Raw genomic sequence first — 15,813 nt, 5'->3', positions numbered from 1 at the left:
GGTAGATGTGAACTGGAAAAGAAAAAAAAATCAACAAGCTTGCTTAAGGACTATATTATCTGAAGAACTGAAGAAAAGAAAGCCCCCAAAACCTGCTGGGCATGAGGAGGCCCATGAGCATCCCTGGAACAAGAGTGCCAGAAGAGGACAGAGGCAGAGAAGCAAGAAAGATGCTCCAAGAAACAAAGAGTAAGCTGAGCATTGTGGTAGGCAGGGGCAGGAGGATCATGAGTTTCAGGCTAGCCTGGGCTTCATAGCAAGACACTGGGGCAAACCAAGACTGAGAGCATGCAAGGTTACTTTAAAACATTAATGTACACATTCAGGAAGCTCATCAGACAGCACACTGAATCACGATATTCCCACCAGGTTTATCATAGTAAAAAGGTGCAAAGTTATAGAAAGCACCAAGAAAACCATTTTTCCTTCACAGGAAACTCAAGTAAGGTAAGAGCTGACTTCTTGTCAGAAACTACAGGTGGAGCAACAGATTCAAAAAGGTCAAAAAGAAAAATATCTTTCTGAAGTGAATGAACACAATCGGCTGCTAACAGCAGCTCTCATAGAAAGGCCATAGAAACAAGTGACACAATACACATGACAGGGGCCAGGAACACTTGTAAAGCATTAACATACTGTAAAGACAGGGTAGATACACATTCTCCTTAACTAAAAACAGCAATTACATAAAACAAAATGTGTATGATGTATTGCCATAGCTATAACAAATATACATTTACTAAAAGTGTATAAAGGAGGTAGGTAGGGTATTAGACAAGTGACTGTAGATCCCACCTAAACCCACAGGAACCAATAAGCAGAAATGTAAGTAAGGTTAATATAGCAGCAAATATAAATACTAACATGCCCTTTCCTGGCTCTTTTAAAAGTCATACCATTGAATCAAAGTAATGGTGGATTTGCAGTACTTCCAATGGGATACATATAAATATGTAAACAATACTGTCACAAAAAGATAAATGGGGAAAAAGAACACTAAGGCATGTATATCTTGCTGACATGCATTTGAAGTTAAGTTCTGAGAAGTTGAATGTAGGGGTGGGGAGCAGAATATATAGCAAAAAAAAAAAAATAGAAAATACCTAGTTCAAAAGGAAGCGAAAAGGAGAAATAAAGGAACAGAGACCTACAAAAAAAAAACAGGATGCATGTATATAAAATGCATAGAAAACAAGTAGCCAGGCATGGTGGCATTCCTTTAATTCTAGCAGGAGGCAGAGAGATAGATGGATCTCTCTGGGCTAGTCTGGTCTACACAGCAAGTTCCAGAATAGCCAGGGCTATACAGAGAACCATGTATTAAAAAAACCAGAAAGGAAAACAAAACAAAAACAAAAAAAGCCAGAAAACAAGTAAAATGGCAAACAAATGCAGTATAGTCAGTAACAATTAAAGCAAATGAATTAAACCCAAGTTGTAAAACTGGGAAAAATAATCAAACTATATTGTCTAGGTAGACTTTCCTTTAAAAATACAAATATATTTGACAGTAAACAACAAATATGTTAACTAGACAGTAGTCAAAAGAAAGCTGGGTATCTATAGTTTAGTATTTATTTATATATAAAACACAAATATTACTAAAGAGTTAGTTCACTTCACAATTAAGGATCAAACCATCAAGAAGCTGTAAGTAATAAACTTAAGTGTATCTATCAATAGAGCACCAAATATATGAACCCCAGAACAGAGAAAGGTAAAACAGACAATCTAACAACATAAAATTTTCAATACAGGACTTTCAACAATAGAAGATCTAGGCAAAACATCAAAGAGAAAATATTAACAGGTCTATTAAACAACTCAACCTAACAGACATCTAGAAAACACTCTATTTCCCTGATGGCAGTAAACAAATGTGGAAGGCTAGCAACACTGCTCAGTTGGTACAATGCTTGCCTGTCACACACAAGCCTTGTGTTCAGTCTTCAGCCCTGGGTAAACTGGCATGGATGTGTGCACACCTGTAACTCTAGCACTTAGGAATGGAGGAAGTTCAAGCTCCTTTTGGGCTATATGAGACCTTGTCATCAAGCAAACAAACTCTGGATACATTTAAAAGGACTGAAATGCATAAGGTGTTTTTCAGAAATAGTGAAATGAAACTAGAAATGAGCAACAGAAGTCTGGGAAACTCACAAAACTGGAAGTCACATGGCCCTGCAGATTGTACAAGTTAAATAGAAGTCATGTGAAAATCAAATGTAATTTGAGATAAACATACATGATACCAAGTTATGAGATGCAGCTAATAGAATGCTCACTTTTGCAGTTAGTGCCCATATTTGCAAAGGATACTGAGATATTATTTTTTTAAAGACACCGAAAAAATACTATAATCAGTTACCTAACCATCTAACACACTAGGAAAAGAAAAAACCCAAGATCCTCTGAGATGGCCCAATGGGTAAAGATGCTAGAGGCAGGCCTAATGACCTAAAGAGAGAACCAACTCCTTGGAAATTGTTCTTTGGCCTTGTGCGGCACATACACACACACACACAACACAACAAATAAATCCAATTTTTAAAAGGGCCAAAGTAAACTGAAAGAAGAAAATAATACCATTGTATACGTTAATAGAGAAAATAAATCAAATAGTCTTAAAGTTATTAAAATTTACCAACTTTTAGTTAGATTGACGAAGAAAAAGAAATTACTACAATCAGAAATGAAAGAGGACCTTACTATAGACCTTACAGAACAAAAACGATTATATGTCATTGACTCAGGAGAAACAATGTCTTGAAAGATGCACACTGCCAAAACTGACTAGAAAAGAGAGGTGACCTGAATGAACCTGCAAGAATGAGGCTGAATTCATCAATAACTTAACCATAAAGAACAGGCGCCCGTGGCTTTTTTGGTAATACAAACTTCACAGAGAATAAGATGAAACGGTTCTTTTTCTAAAAGAAAAGCCACATTTATCCCGGGGACAGAACCAGACAAAGCCATGCAATAAAATTCCAGACAACCGCTTGTGAAAATCACAGATTTCTTCAACAAACTAGTTAACCAAACATGAAAGCAAAAATTATCACTATACTTGAAAGGGATTTGCAAAGAGTACAAATGATCTACCATGAAACCCAACCAATGTAACATCATTAAAATACCAAAATCCACAATGAACACAGAAAAAGACCTTTAGTAACATTCAACACCTTTTAATACAACAGCACTCAATAAGCTAGGAAGATAAAGGGAACTTCTTCACTGAACTAAAGCAGTCTACCTGAGGATACAGGTGAGGTGGGGGGATATACTTAATGCCAATAGTGAAAGACTAGTTATTTTCTCCCTAAGACCAGGAACAGATTTCTGCTTTTAACATTGTACTGGATGTCTTAGCCATGGTAATTAGGAAAGAAAAGCAATTTGGACAAGTAGTAGTAGAATTATTAAAACTGCATAATCTGCACATAAAAAAGTCAACACAGAACATGATTAAAATCCACTAGATTAAGAGGTTCAAGACTGGGGATTCACCTGAGTGTAGAGAGCTTGTCCAGCATTTAATGGCCCTGGGTTCAATCCCTGCACCAAAAAAGGCAACCAGCTTATCAAAGTCACTGAATACTAACTCAAGATAGAGAAACCCAACTGCTCATTTGCTTGCAATAAAACATAAAAATTAAACAGTTCCATTTATATATCATCAAAACAGGAAAATTAACAAAGGCAATAGTTACACTCTGAAAATCACAAAATTATTAAAAATTGAAGATCTAAATAAATGTGAAAACATGCCATTATTCATGAAGACTGAAGTTTAGATGAATAAACTCCCCAAACTGATCTACAAATTTTCAATTGACTCTTTTATGACAGTGACAAATTGATTCTAAACTTCGTATGGAATTCCAAGGGACTCAGAATAGCTAAAATTACTGAAAAGATAATAAAGTTAGGATTCACATTTCCCAATTTCAAAATTTACAAATAAGCAAGAGTGTATAGTACTACACTATGCATGATGGATACAGATCAATATAATAAAACTAACAGTCTTGATATAACCTATATGTTAATAACTGATTCCACAGACCATTTATTTAATGGTGTGGCAACCAGAATGTAACACAAAAAGGGAAACTGGGCTTGAATCTCGGGATAAGTCAGAAACTATAAAATTTAGAAGACAGTTGTAAAGCTTCATGATCCTGGACCTCAAATTTGGCAATGAAAGACTCCCTCCCCCCTCCACACATATAATAAATCTTTAAGTATTGATGATAAAGCAGAGGAATTAAGACCTTCATATATTACATATAGGAATATAAAATGGAACCATACTTTGAAAAGTAGGCTGGTATATAGGCTGCTGGTCTGTGGAACTGTAATGGTGGCCACACCCCTTTGGGTGTGGTTTCAGGCAGATGGAAGTGGAGAGGAGTTTGAGGTGTGGCTTTCCATGTGTTACAGGTCCACAGACTGGACGCCTACACTGATAGTTCCTCAATGTTTAAACTTACAGTTCTCATACGATTCACAGATCATTACAAGGCATTCACTCCGAGGGAAATGGAAGCCTGTATCTACACAAAATCTCATCCACAATGCATTCTACATTGTTTTTTCATAATTGTCACAAACAACCCACATGTCCATTAATATATGGACCAGTAGCTATTAAATGGAATACTCTATACCCCAAGTATGTGATGACTGCACATACTTGGGAATGTAAAGTCTCAATTCTGGACCATCCTGAGTGAGGTATCCCAGACTGAGAAAGACAAATATGGTATGTACTCACTCAGAAGTGGATACTAGCTGTAAAATAAAGGGTAACTATGCTACAATCCACAGACCCGAGAGACTAGGTAACAAGGAGGGGTTCATGGGATGCCTGGATATCCCTGAGAAGGAGAACAGAAGAGATTTTGTGAGTGGACTGAGGAAGGGTGGGGATGGGAACATGAGCGATCAGGTTTGGGGGCAGAGGAGGAGAGTAGTGAAAGAGACTATTAGAAAGGGGGGTTATGCATATCAGGGTCAGGTAAAAACCTGGTACAAGGGAATCTCCCGGGAATCTACAAGGATGACCCCAGCTAAGACTCCTAGCAACAGTGGATATGTAGCCTGAACTGCCATCTCCTGTGACCATATTGGTGCCTAACCCCACTGTCATCAGAGAGGCTTTATCCAGCAACTGATGGAAACAGATACAGACCCACAGCCAAACATTGGGTAGAGTTTGGGGAATCCTGCAGAAGAAGAGAAAGGACTATAGAAGCCAGAGGGGTCAAGGACACCACAAGAAAACTCATGGAGTCAGCTAACCAGAGACTCACAGAGACTGAACTGACAACTAGGGAGCCTGCATGGGACTGACTAAGGCACTTTGCATATGTTAAAGTTGTGTAGCCTGGTCCTCTTATGCGACTCCTAACATGGAGGCAGGGATTGTCTGCCACTCTTTTGCCAGCTTTTGGGACCCTAATCATACTGGGGAAGTGCTTAGTCTTACTGCAGCTTGGTATGTCATATTTTGTTGATATCCATGGGAGACCTGCCCTTGTCTGAATAGAAATGGAGGAGTGGATGGGGGGGGTGGGCAAAAGCCTAGGAAGGGAGGAGAGGAGGGAGGGGATGTAAAATACATAAATTTATTTTAAAAAAACATCCTGGAGTCAAAAGTAGGCCTTTGGGGCAGAAGTTCCTCCTTTGGCCTGAGTCTAAATGTTATTTGTTACAGTAAAGCCTCGTGTCTTGGAGGAGCAGTATTCTGAGAAACAAGCAGCATCTTTGCCTTTCCAGTCTTGAGTGCACTCACCTTCGCCATCACGTAAATGGCACACATTAACAACTGGTCCAGATGTCTGTCCATCATCAGTTCAGGACACTGGATTATAGAGAATTCAAAGCAGGTCCAAATTTTTTTCCTCAGCTCATCTGAAATATCTAGTTTTGTACAAAGATCCCGAAGGCGGACACCTGCTAAGTGGTAAACCTAACAGAGAAGCAGCAATATTTTAAACCTTATTTCATTGTAACACTTCCAAAGTATGTGTTCCAGTAAGGGTATGTGAAAAGTTACCTTTCTAATGAAAAGTGATAAAGAGCTGGTCTTCCGGGTTCTAATACTGCTGCTGGTTAAAGGCTGGCCTTGTTTCTGTTGTCCACCTGGGGAAATCTGCTGAACAGCCACCTGAGCAGGGACTTGCAAAGTTGTTCCCGCCACTTGTTGGGAACTCAGACTTCCAGCCAGGGCTTGAGCACTAAGGGGCTGGAGAGAGCCAGTCATAGCTTGTGCCTGACCCCCAACATTGACTTGGACTGGGAAGAATGTTATCCCTCCATTTTCATTTGCAATACCTACAGTTTATTCAAAGGAAGAAAAGAATTGTTCGCATGAGGTTCCATTTCTTTCGTCCCCATTGTCTATCATTGCTATCTTGTATTGACACTCTTTCCAGATCTTAAAGTGACTCTCTGACAAATGCCAGAGAACTCAATACCTAACTCTGTCTTCCTTACCTTGTACAGGAATGGTCACTGTTTGTCCATTGTTGGCTGTGACTGTGGCTGTTGCCATGGTGACCAAGGTCTGTCCAGGAACTGGTGTGACAGAAACAGCCTCCCCAGACACATTCTGCACAGGGACAGCATTGACTAGGGGTTGTTGGGGGATGCGCCCAGATGTACCTCCTTCAGAGGGACTATCGCTCTCAAATAGCCGCCTTCTAGTAGTACTGATTGTTGGGGAACTGTACCTGTCATATAATGTGGTTGGAGATGTTATACCTACAATCAAAAGAAATCAGACTCTTTAACACAGAAATAAATCTGACTTCCATTTAAGCTCTTGTTCAAAAGGAAACACAGAGTGTTTCAAATACTTTACAATTTTTAAAGCAGATAAAGTGTGTAGAAGTCATGGCACACCATAGTTATTCCAGTGAAAATTCAAGCGAAAGCACGTCACAAAGGAAATGCTCCCTGTCTCACAATACTACTCTCTTCTTCTTGGTCTTCCTTCCCACACAGCAAACTAGACTTTGTCCTCTACCACCTTGTCCTCTGTTACTACTTTGATGTAGAGGTAATTTAATGAATCATTTAATTTTTCCACCACACTCAATTTTTTTTGTGTGTGTGTGGGTGGTTCGAGATAGGATTTCTCTGTGAAACAGTCCTGGCTGTCCTGGAACTCACCCTGTAGAACAAGATGGCCTTGAACTCACAGAAATCCACCTGCCTCTGTCTCCTGAGTGCTGGGATTAAAGGCATGTACCACTACTGCCTGGCTTCCCATACTCAAACTTTAACAAAGACATTGCCTCACCAGGAGACATGATGACTTGTCATCCAGCAGCATTCTCCGTCAGATTCTATGACTATTTCTCTGTCTTTTTCCACATAGGGAAGATTACTAACATTCCATCTTCTTCAGTAAGGTAGACATGTGTGGTTTAGATTTAATAAACTTAGTTTTAAACAGTTTAATTGAGATATGATTCATGTGCCACACATTTCATCCATCTAGGTTATATCATTTAATTGCTTATATATTAGATAATTTTTAAATTGTTACAAAATATAGATATGATGTTATCAGCACTGGTCATTTTAAATGCATATATACAGCATTGTTTAACTATTAACACTTTCTTAAATGTTCATTTTTTTGAGACAAGGTCTCTATGTAACTCTAACTGACCTAGAACTCACTATTTAGTACAAGCTGGCCTCGAACTCACAGATATTCACCTGCCTCTGCCTCCCAAGTACTAGGGTTAAAGAAGTGCACTGCAATGCTCAGAACAACTTTCTTTTCTCTTTTTTTTAGTCACTCTAAACAAGAAGTAACTGTTGTGGCTTAGTTTAAGTATTTTTATTGTGTGCATTTTTGAATGTATTCTTTTCTCCCATGTTCACCTATAAGACCGGCATAACAGTAGCTCTTTCAAATTTAAAAATAAAAGTAGGGAAATCATAACAGACACCAACAAGAGTGAATCTTGAAAGCTGTTTCTTAACATTCCCTGTATTACAAGTGCACATGAAGCCTGGGACACAGCTGTGGACCCAACCATGTAGATTCTTAAAGAGACAAGCTAATAAGTACAAAGAAACAGAAGTAAATGACAAATTATAATTCATAGACTTGGGAAGGAAAAACTACAAAAATGGGACTGAAAACATTAGTTTATCAGATCTGAAACCAGGTCTGTGTGACTGAAAGTAGTTAAACAGTTATTGCTGTTCTTTGAGAAATGAGCAAGGGCTGGAGACGCCTCAGCACTTTAGAGCATTGCTTTTGCAGAGGACCTGGAGTTGATTCTCAGCACCCACATGGTGGCTCACAATCATCCAGAACTCCACTTACAGAGGATCCAACACCTCTGACCTCTTCACGCACAGGCACAAACCTGGTGTGTAGACATACATGCAGGTGATACACTCATAAACTTAAATCTAAAAACAATTTTAAGTGAGAAAATTTCATAAAGCATTTAATTAATGAGTTAGTTTGGTTTTCTGTTATCTGTTACTATTTTGAGTCAGGGTCTCATGTAGCTAAAGTAGACTGGCCTTAAAGTTAAGACCCTCCTACCTTAGCCTTCCAAGTGCTGAGTACAGAGGAGTATGCATCACACCCTGTATCATCTATGATCATTGAGATGGCACTGACTTAGCATAAACTTGACTTTAAAACTGATCCTTTAATAGCAAGTACAGTATAAAACTGGCCTAGTAATAACAATACTCTGATGGACGCAGAGCTCTCTGGAACTATACAATGGTTCTCTGAAAATAGTCGTGGAGCTGGAGGTGTGCTCAGAGCAGCACGTACTGGAGGTGTACTCAGAGCAGGATGTACTGAAGGTGTACTCAGAGCAGGATGTACTGGAGGTGTACTCAATAGCAGGAGGTACTGAAGGTGTACTCAGAGCAGGATGTACTGGAGGTGTACTCAGAGCAGGATGTACTGGAGGTGTGTTCAGAGCAGGATGTACTGGAGGTGTACTCAGAGCAGGATGTACTGAAGGTGTACTCAGAGCAGGAGGTACTGGAGGTGTACTCAGAGCAGGATGTACTGGAGGTGTACTCAGAGCAGGATGTACTGGAGGTGTGCTCAGAGCAGGATGTACTGGAGGTGTACTCAGAGCAGGATGTACTGAAGATGTGCTCAGAGCAGGATGTACTGAAGGTGTACTCAGAGCAGGAGGTACTGGAGGTGTACTCAATAGCAGGATGTACTGAAGGTGTGCTCAGAGCAGGATGTACTGGAGGTGTACTCAGAGCAGGATGTACTGAAGGTGTACTCAGAGCAGGATGTACTGAAGGTGTACTCAGAGCAGGAGGTACTGGAGGTTTGCTCAGAGAAGGATGTACTGAAGGTGTACTCAGAGCAGGATGTACTGAAGATGTGCTCAGAGCAGGATGTACTGAAGGTGTACTCAGAGCAGGAGGTACTGGAGGTGTACTCAATAGCAGGATGTACTGGAGGTGTGCTCAGAGCAGGATGTACTGAAGGTGTACTCAGAGCAGGAGGTACTGGAGGTGTACTCAATAGCAGGATGTACTGGAGGTGTGCTCAGAGCAGGATGTACTGGAGGTGTACTCAGAGCAGGATGTACTGAAGGTGTACTCAGAGCAGGATGTACTAAAGGTGTACTCAGAGCAGGAGGTACTGGAGGTGTGCTCAGAGCAGGATGTACTGGAGGTGTACTCAGAGCAGGAGGTACTGGAGGTGTACTCAGAGCAGGAGGTACTGGAGGTGTACTCAATAGCAGGATGTACTGAAGGTGTGCTCAGAGCAGGATGTACTGGAGGTGTACTCAGAGCAGGATGTACTGGAGGTGTACTCAATAGCAGGATGTACTGGAGGTGTGCTCAGAGCAGGATGTACTGAAGGTGTACTCAGAGCAGGAGGTACTGGAGGTGTACTCAATAGCAGGATGTACTGGAGGTGTGCTCAGAGCAGGATGTACTGGAGGTGTACTCAGAGCAGGATGTACTGAAGGTGTACTCAGAGCAGGATGTACTGAAGGTGTACTCAGAGCAGGAGGTACTGGAGGTGTGCTCAGAGCAGGATGTACTGGAGGTGTACTCAGAGCAGGAGGTACTGGAGGTGTACTCAGAGCAGGAGGTACTGGAGGTGTACTCAATAGCAGGATGTACTGAAGGTGTACTCAGAGCAGGATGTACTGAAGGTGTACTCAATAGCAGGATGTACTGAAGGTGTGCTCAGAGCAGGATGTACTGGAGGTGTACTCAGAGCAGGAGGTACTGGAGGTGTACTCAATAGCAGGATGTACTGGAGGTGTGCTCAGAGCAGGATGTACTGGAGGTGTACTCAGAGCAGGATGTACTGGAGGTGTACTCAGAGCAGGATGTACTGAAGGTGTACTCAGAGTAGGAGGTACTGGAGGTGTACTCAATAGCAGGATGTACTGAAGGTGTGCTCAGAGCAGGATGTACTGGAGGTGTACTCAGAGCAGGAGGTACTGGAGGTGTACTCAGAGCAGGAGGTACTGGAGGTGTACTCAATAGCAGGATGTACTGAAGGTGTACTCAGAGCAGGATGTACTGGAGGTGTACTCAGAGCAGGATGTACTGGAGGTGTACTCAGAGCAGGATGTACTGGAGGTGTACTCAATAGCAGGATGTACTGAAGGTGTGCTCAGAGCAGGATATACTGGAGGTGTACTCAGAGCAGGAGGTACTGGAGGTGTACTCAGAGCAGGATGTACTGGAGGTGTACTCAGAGCAGGATGTACTGGAGGTGTACTCAGAGCAGGAGGTACTGGAGGTGTACTCAGAGCAGGATGTACTGAAGGTGTACTCAGAGCAGGATGTACTGGAGGTGTACTCAGAGCAGGATGTACTGGAGGTGTACTCAATAGCAGGATGTACTGAAGGTGTACTCAGAGCAGGAGGTACTGGAGGTGTACTCAGAGCAGGATGTACTGGAGGTGTACTCAGAGCAGGAGGTACTGGAGGTGTACTCAATAGCAGGATGTGTACTTTGCATTTTGCTGTCTTGAGTCCCAGCACCAGGGGGGAGAAACAGAAAGAAAATCAAAGGCAGACTCCCATACCAAATATAAACCTTACACCTAGGCAGTCATCTCAGGAGCCAGCTAAAACATAAGCCTGTATTTTCTGTACTTCTTGGACCTGTAGGGGTGTCACATTACCCTAAGTAGCACAGCTCCAGTGACAAAGCTGAACATGGTCCAGCCATGGGGCCGTCCCATCTCACTGGCTTATCTGTATCTAGCCGGATCTCATAGCTCTATCTTTAAGAACAGTCAGGTGTGGTGGTACACACCTATATTCCCAGCTATGCCAGAGGTTGAGTCAGGAGGACAAAGGATTGAAAATCAGCTTGGCCAACATAGACTCCTATCGCTAATAAACATTGCAAAACAAAACCATAAAAAGGAAGATATATTTGGAAGAATGAGAAAATTCACGAGAATTCTATAGTTAGCATTGTAGTATTGTTAACAGTTTGTTTTTCCCATTTTTTCCCTTTGTATGTTTATAGATGAAAATTCACCTACCAATGAAGACCAAATTAAACATAAAATGTTCTAAAAAGATACCTGTAAGCCTGGCATGGTGACACATTCCTGTAGTCCTTGTAGCAGGAATGTAGAGGCAAGAGGATGTAGAATTCAAGGTCAGCCTGGGCTATACAGCCAAACCATGTCTCAAAAAATGTTTTTATGTTCACAATATTCCTTAAAACCATATTTAAGTCCCAGCACTCAGGAGGCAAAGGCAGGCAGGTGTCTGTGAGTTCCAGGCCAGCCTGGTCTACAGAGTGAGTGCCAGGATAGGCTCCAAAACTACAGAGAAACCCTGTCTCAAAAAAAAAAAAAAAAAAAAGAAAAGAAAAGAAAAAGAAAAAAAAGCATATTTAAATCAGGTGTGTGGTACACACCTGGAATACAGCATTTGGAAAGAGGACAGTTAGGAGTACAGGGTCATCACTAGTTACATAGCAAGTTCAAGGCCAACCTGGACTACACAAGAGCCTGTCCCAATCTTCTTGCCCAGAAAAAAAAGCATTTTTAAGTGCCCGTTACATCACTAAAGACATAGAATAGTCTTTCTCTGGATGGCCTATTCACTTTACTTACGGGTTAGATGAAATCTAAGCATCTAGACTGAAGACTCCTCTTAGTGTCTCAGACTTACCTCCTCCAAGCCCGCCAGCATCAGCACGCACTTCACTCACCCTTCTCGGGGTTAGGGGAGAGCCGGCAACACAAACTTCATCTGTCCTTTCTAGGTTCTGAGGTGGCATTACCTACAAAGAATTGTTTCCATAAAATCTTAACAGTAAAAAAGCATTTCACTAGAAATACAATAATAGTCTAAGGCAACAGGAAGCAACTTTTGTCTGATTAGTTATTTCTCAATAAAATTACTAACACTAAAATCTTCAGTCTTAAAAGATTCAAACAGGATACTGGAAACTACATCTGAACCAGTGTTCCTTATTGATTGGAGGGTCAGAATAGCAGCCTCAATTTGTACTGCCATGGAAATCTTGAAGACAGTTACAGGCTCCCCAAGGAACCTGATTCTGTTTCCTCTTTGACACAGGAATAAACCATTAACCACACTGCAAACCCATGTCTGCCAAGGGCAGACCCCAGCTCCAACCGTTCTCTGTAGCATGGGGAATGTAAACAATATTGATGTGCTTCCCTTATAGAGAGATGTTAAGATATTGTCACAAACCTCTTCACATGTAGGGATTCTGTTTTCATTATCTCTAATTCTGTCCCACAGTGGGGACTCTGCTTTCCATGCCAAATGATCTAAAATTTGTTCTTCAATCTGGTTGAGGTGTTTAACCACTTCTCTGCAAAGACCATCTTCTGCTCTAATAAATATTTCTATTACCTGAAATAAAGAAAATGCCCTGGTTAACTGAGTAACAATTACTATGATTTTCCATGCAAAAGTTTTATGAGTACAAAAGCAAAATGAGCCAGGCAGTAGTGGCGCATGCCTTTAATCCCAGCACTTGGGAAGCAGAGGCAGGCGGGTGTCTGTGAGTTCGAGGCCAGCCTGATCTACAAGAGCTAGTTCCAGGACAGCGAGGGCTACATAGAGAAAACCCTGTCTCGAAAAAAAAAATACACAAAAAAATTAATGAAATAAAAGCAAAATGAAACATCTAAATATTTTAAAAATATTCACACAATTAATCAGAAATGACAAGTTTAATAATGCAATACCACATGTAGAAAGCTGTTCTTCCTTTTATAATTTGTATAAATAATCTACACATATGAATAATATAAAATATTTTGTACAATTGTATATTTAAAAATTAATAAACAAAAATACACTTTATACATTCAGCTTAAAAACAGTACTCTTAAAATTTTAGGTCATGGGACTGGACGTATAATTCAGAGATAGAGTATGTACTTGTCTGCTGAAGGCCATAGGCTCACTTTCTAGTATCAACAAAATTAAAATAATATTAAATATCTCTGAGCATGAGCAGAGTATGGGACTCAAGCCTGTAATCCTAGTACTCAGGAAGTAGACAAGAGAATCAAAACTTTCAAGTTATTCTTGAGTTTGATGTCAGTCTGGTCAGATGATATCCTGTCTCAAAAATAAATAAGTAGGATGATAGAAAATTAATATTTTTCCTGAAAGATATCTTCAATATTAACCTTTCATTAATACAAGATACCTAAAACTCACGACTTGAATGCTGCTGTTTTAAAAGGATTTATTTTTAATTCATGTATGTGTGCCTTTACGCCCTGTGTATAGATGGGAAGGAAGCCAGAAGAGGCTTTCAGGTCCTCTGTACCTGGAGTTGGCGTGGGAGCTGGGAAATGAACTCGGGTCCTCTGCAAGAGCAGGAGGTGCTTTTAATGACTGAGCTGTCTCTCCAGTGCCAGCGTCCCCTCTTCTCACCCCTCCATCCTTGCCTCTCTACTTCCCTCCTTTCTGAGACAGCACTTCTGTGTAGCCTGGACAAGTTTGCAATCCCCCTGTCCAAGCTTTCCAAGTATGGATTATAGGTGTAATCTTGCTCTTCAATCATACTATTCTGCAGTCCTCTGGCAGATGGTAAAAGAAAACAGATGAATGCTTCAGCCAAATGAGATCTGCCATATTACTGTATATTACAAGAATTTATATAGGTCTTAAGACTACATTTCTCCTTTGTTCCCTACATAGAGATTATTAAATATTTAATAAAATAGATTTGCATGTTTAATGTTAACAAAGTAGCTAGCAAGAGGTTGGTCTCATTCGTAATCACCAGTATAATTTTTAAATACCTTATAAAAATGATAATGTGGTACATCAAATATTTCAGCAATAAATGGAAAATTCCCAGGAGGCTTATAGGAAAAAGTGACAACCTCAAGGCAGCAGGCCAAGAGTGACCTATGGAATGCATCTTGTTCCAGAACACCCTATAAAACAAAAATAACATTTAGAAACAGTAGCCTACTCTGAAAACACATTTCATATCCAGTCAGTTTAAATGCACTCATCTTTTAAAAAGTATTTTAAAATGATAAACAAGTCTTTTGGGGATATAAGAAAATTGCAACCCTAAGTATTGCTAGTGGGAATATGAAATATAAAATGCTAGTATGGAGAACAGTATGATGGCTCTCAGAAAGTTAAACTTAAAATTACTGTATGAGGTTAGGGATGCAGCTCTATGGTGGAACATTTGCCTCACCTATGTGAGATTCTGGGTCTGTCTCCTGAACTACTGCATGATACACCAATTCTAATTCTAGGAACAGAGAACCCGAAACGGCCAAAAGCAAGCACTCAAAACAGAGGCCTTGCACACCAGTATTCACAGCAGCACTGCTCACAACAGCCAAAGGCAGACCAATCCCAGTGTCTATCAACAAATGAGTCACAAACAAAAGTTTAAACACGAGTAAAGAAGCTGTAAAACTTTCTAGAACATGGATAAACAGTGAAAAGCAAACTTAAGTCAAACACAAAAGGACAAATATGATTTCAACTACCTGAGGAACCTAAAACAGGTAAACTCAAAAGGCTGGAAGACAGGACACAGAGGGCTAGAGAAAAGGCCGAAGGGAAAATCAGTGTTGAATGGGTAGGAGATGGCAGAGGTGATGGTTACTAACCACTGTTAATGTACATCTTAGCCAAAGAATGGTTGAATAAGTATGTTGAAGTCCCATCCAGTCAAGATGATTAAAAATGCTTTTGTAAGCATATTTCACCATAATAAAAATATTTTAGAAGAGACCATTTTGATGAACATACAAGTTCATACTTAATATTAGTCCCTAAATTGTAGCTATGGTTTATATGCTATTCAGTGTGTGTTTCACAAACACAGAGTTGTCATAAAGCAGCCCCTTAGTGCAAACAGCCACACAGCCACACACACACACACACACACACACACACACACACACACACACGCGCGCGCGCCGCGCGCGCGCGCATACACTTAAATGAAAGACAGGGGCTAGAGTTGCCTCAGTGGTTAAGAGCACTTGTTACTGTTACAGAGGACCTGGTTTCAGTGACCAGCATCCATATAGTGGCTCACAACCATCTGTAACTCCACTATCAGAGGATCCAACACTATTTTCTGACCTTTGAAGGTACCAGGCACACACCTGGTGCATATACATAAGCATGCAGGCAAAACACTCATACACATAAAATAAAATCTAAAAAAAAGAAAATATTATAAACAAATCAATGTTTGGAAGTCAGGCACAGTAGTATGTTCCTGTAATCACAGCATTTGGGAGACTAGGGCAGGAAGATTAGAAGTTT

The 15,813-nt window shown here is 40.5% G+C and overlaps 1 protein-coding gene across 3 annotated transcripts in view; it reads right to left on the bottom strand.

Annotated features, from left to right (window-relative positions):
- The window catches only part of Rbl2 (RB transcriptional corepressor like 2), a 49,869-nt gene that overhangs the window by 10,552 nt on the left and 23,504 nt on the right, over positions 1–15,813 (bottom strand). For all 3 annotated transcript variants that reach the window (XM_013119906.3, XM_005079157.4, XM_013119907.3), the window contains exons 12-17: positions 14,310–14,447; positions 12,736–12,900; positions 12,187–12,298; positions 6,508–6,774; positions 6,068–6,345; positions 5,804–5,980 (exon numbers count right to left, since the gene is read on the bottom strand). In XM_013119906.3, the coding sequence (XP_012975360.1) occupies positions 5,804–5,980; positions 6,068–6,345; positions 6,508–6,774; positions 12,187–12,298; positions 12,736–12,900; positions 14,310–14,447 (1,137 nt within the window). The remainder of the gene's footprint in view (positions 1–5,803; positions 5,981–6,067; positions 6,346–6,507; positions 6,775–12,186; positions 12,299–12,735; positions 12,901–14,309; positions 14,448–15,813) is intronic.

This window comes from Mesocricetus auratus, unplaced genomic scaffold (genome assembly GCF_017639785.1).
Source record: "Mesocricetus auratus isolate SY011 unplaced genomic scaffold, BCM_Maur_2.0 Super-Scaffold_100045, whole genome shotgun sequence".
Lineage (NCBI taxonomy): Eukaryota > Metazoa > Chordata > Mammalia > Rodentia > Cricetidae > Mesocricetus > Mesocricetus auratus.
This window is presented reverse-complemented; position numbering and strand designations above follow the sequence as displayed.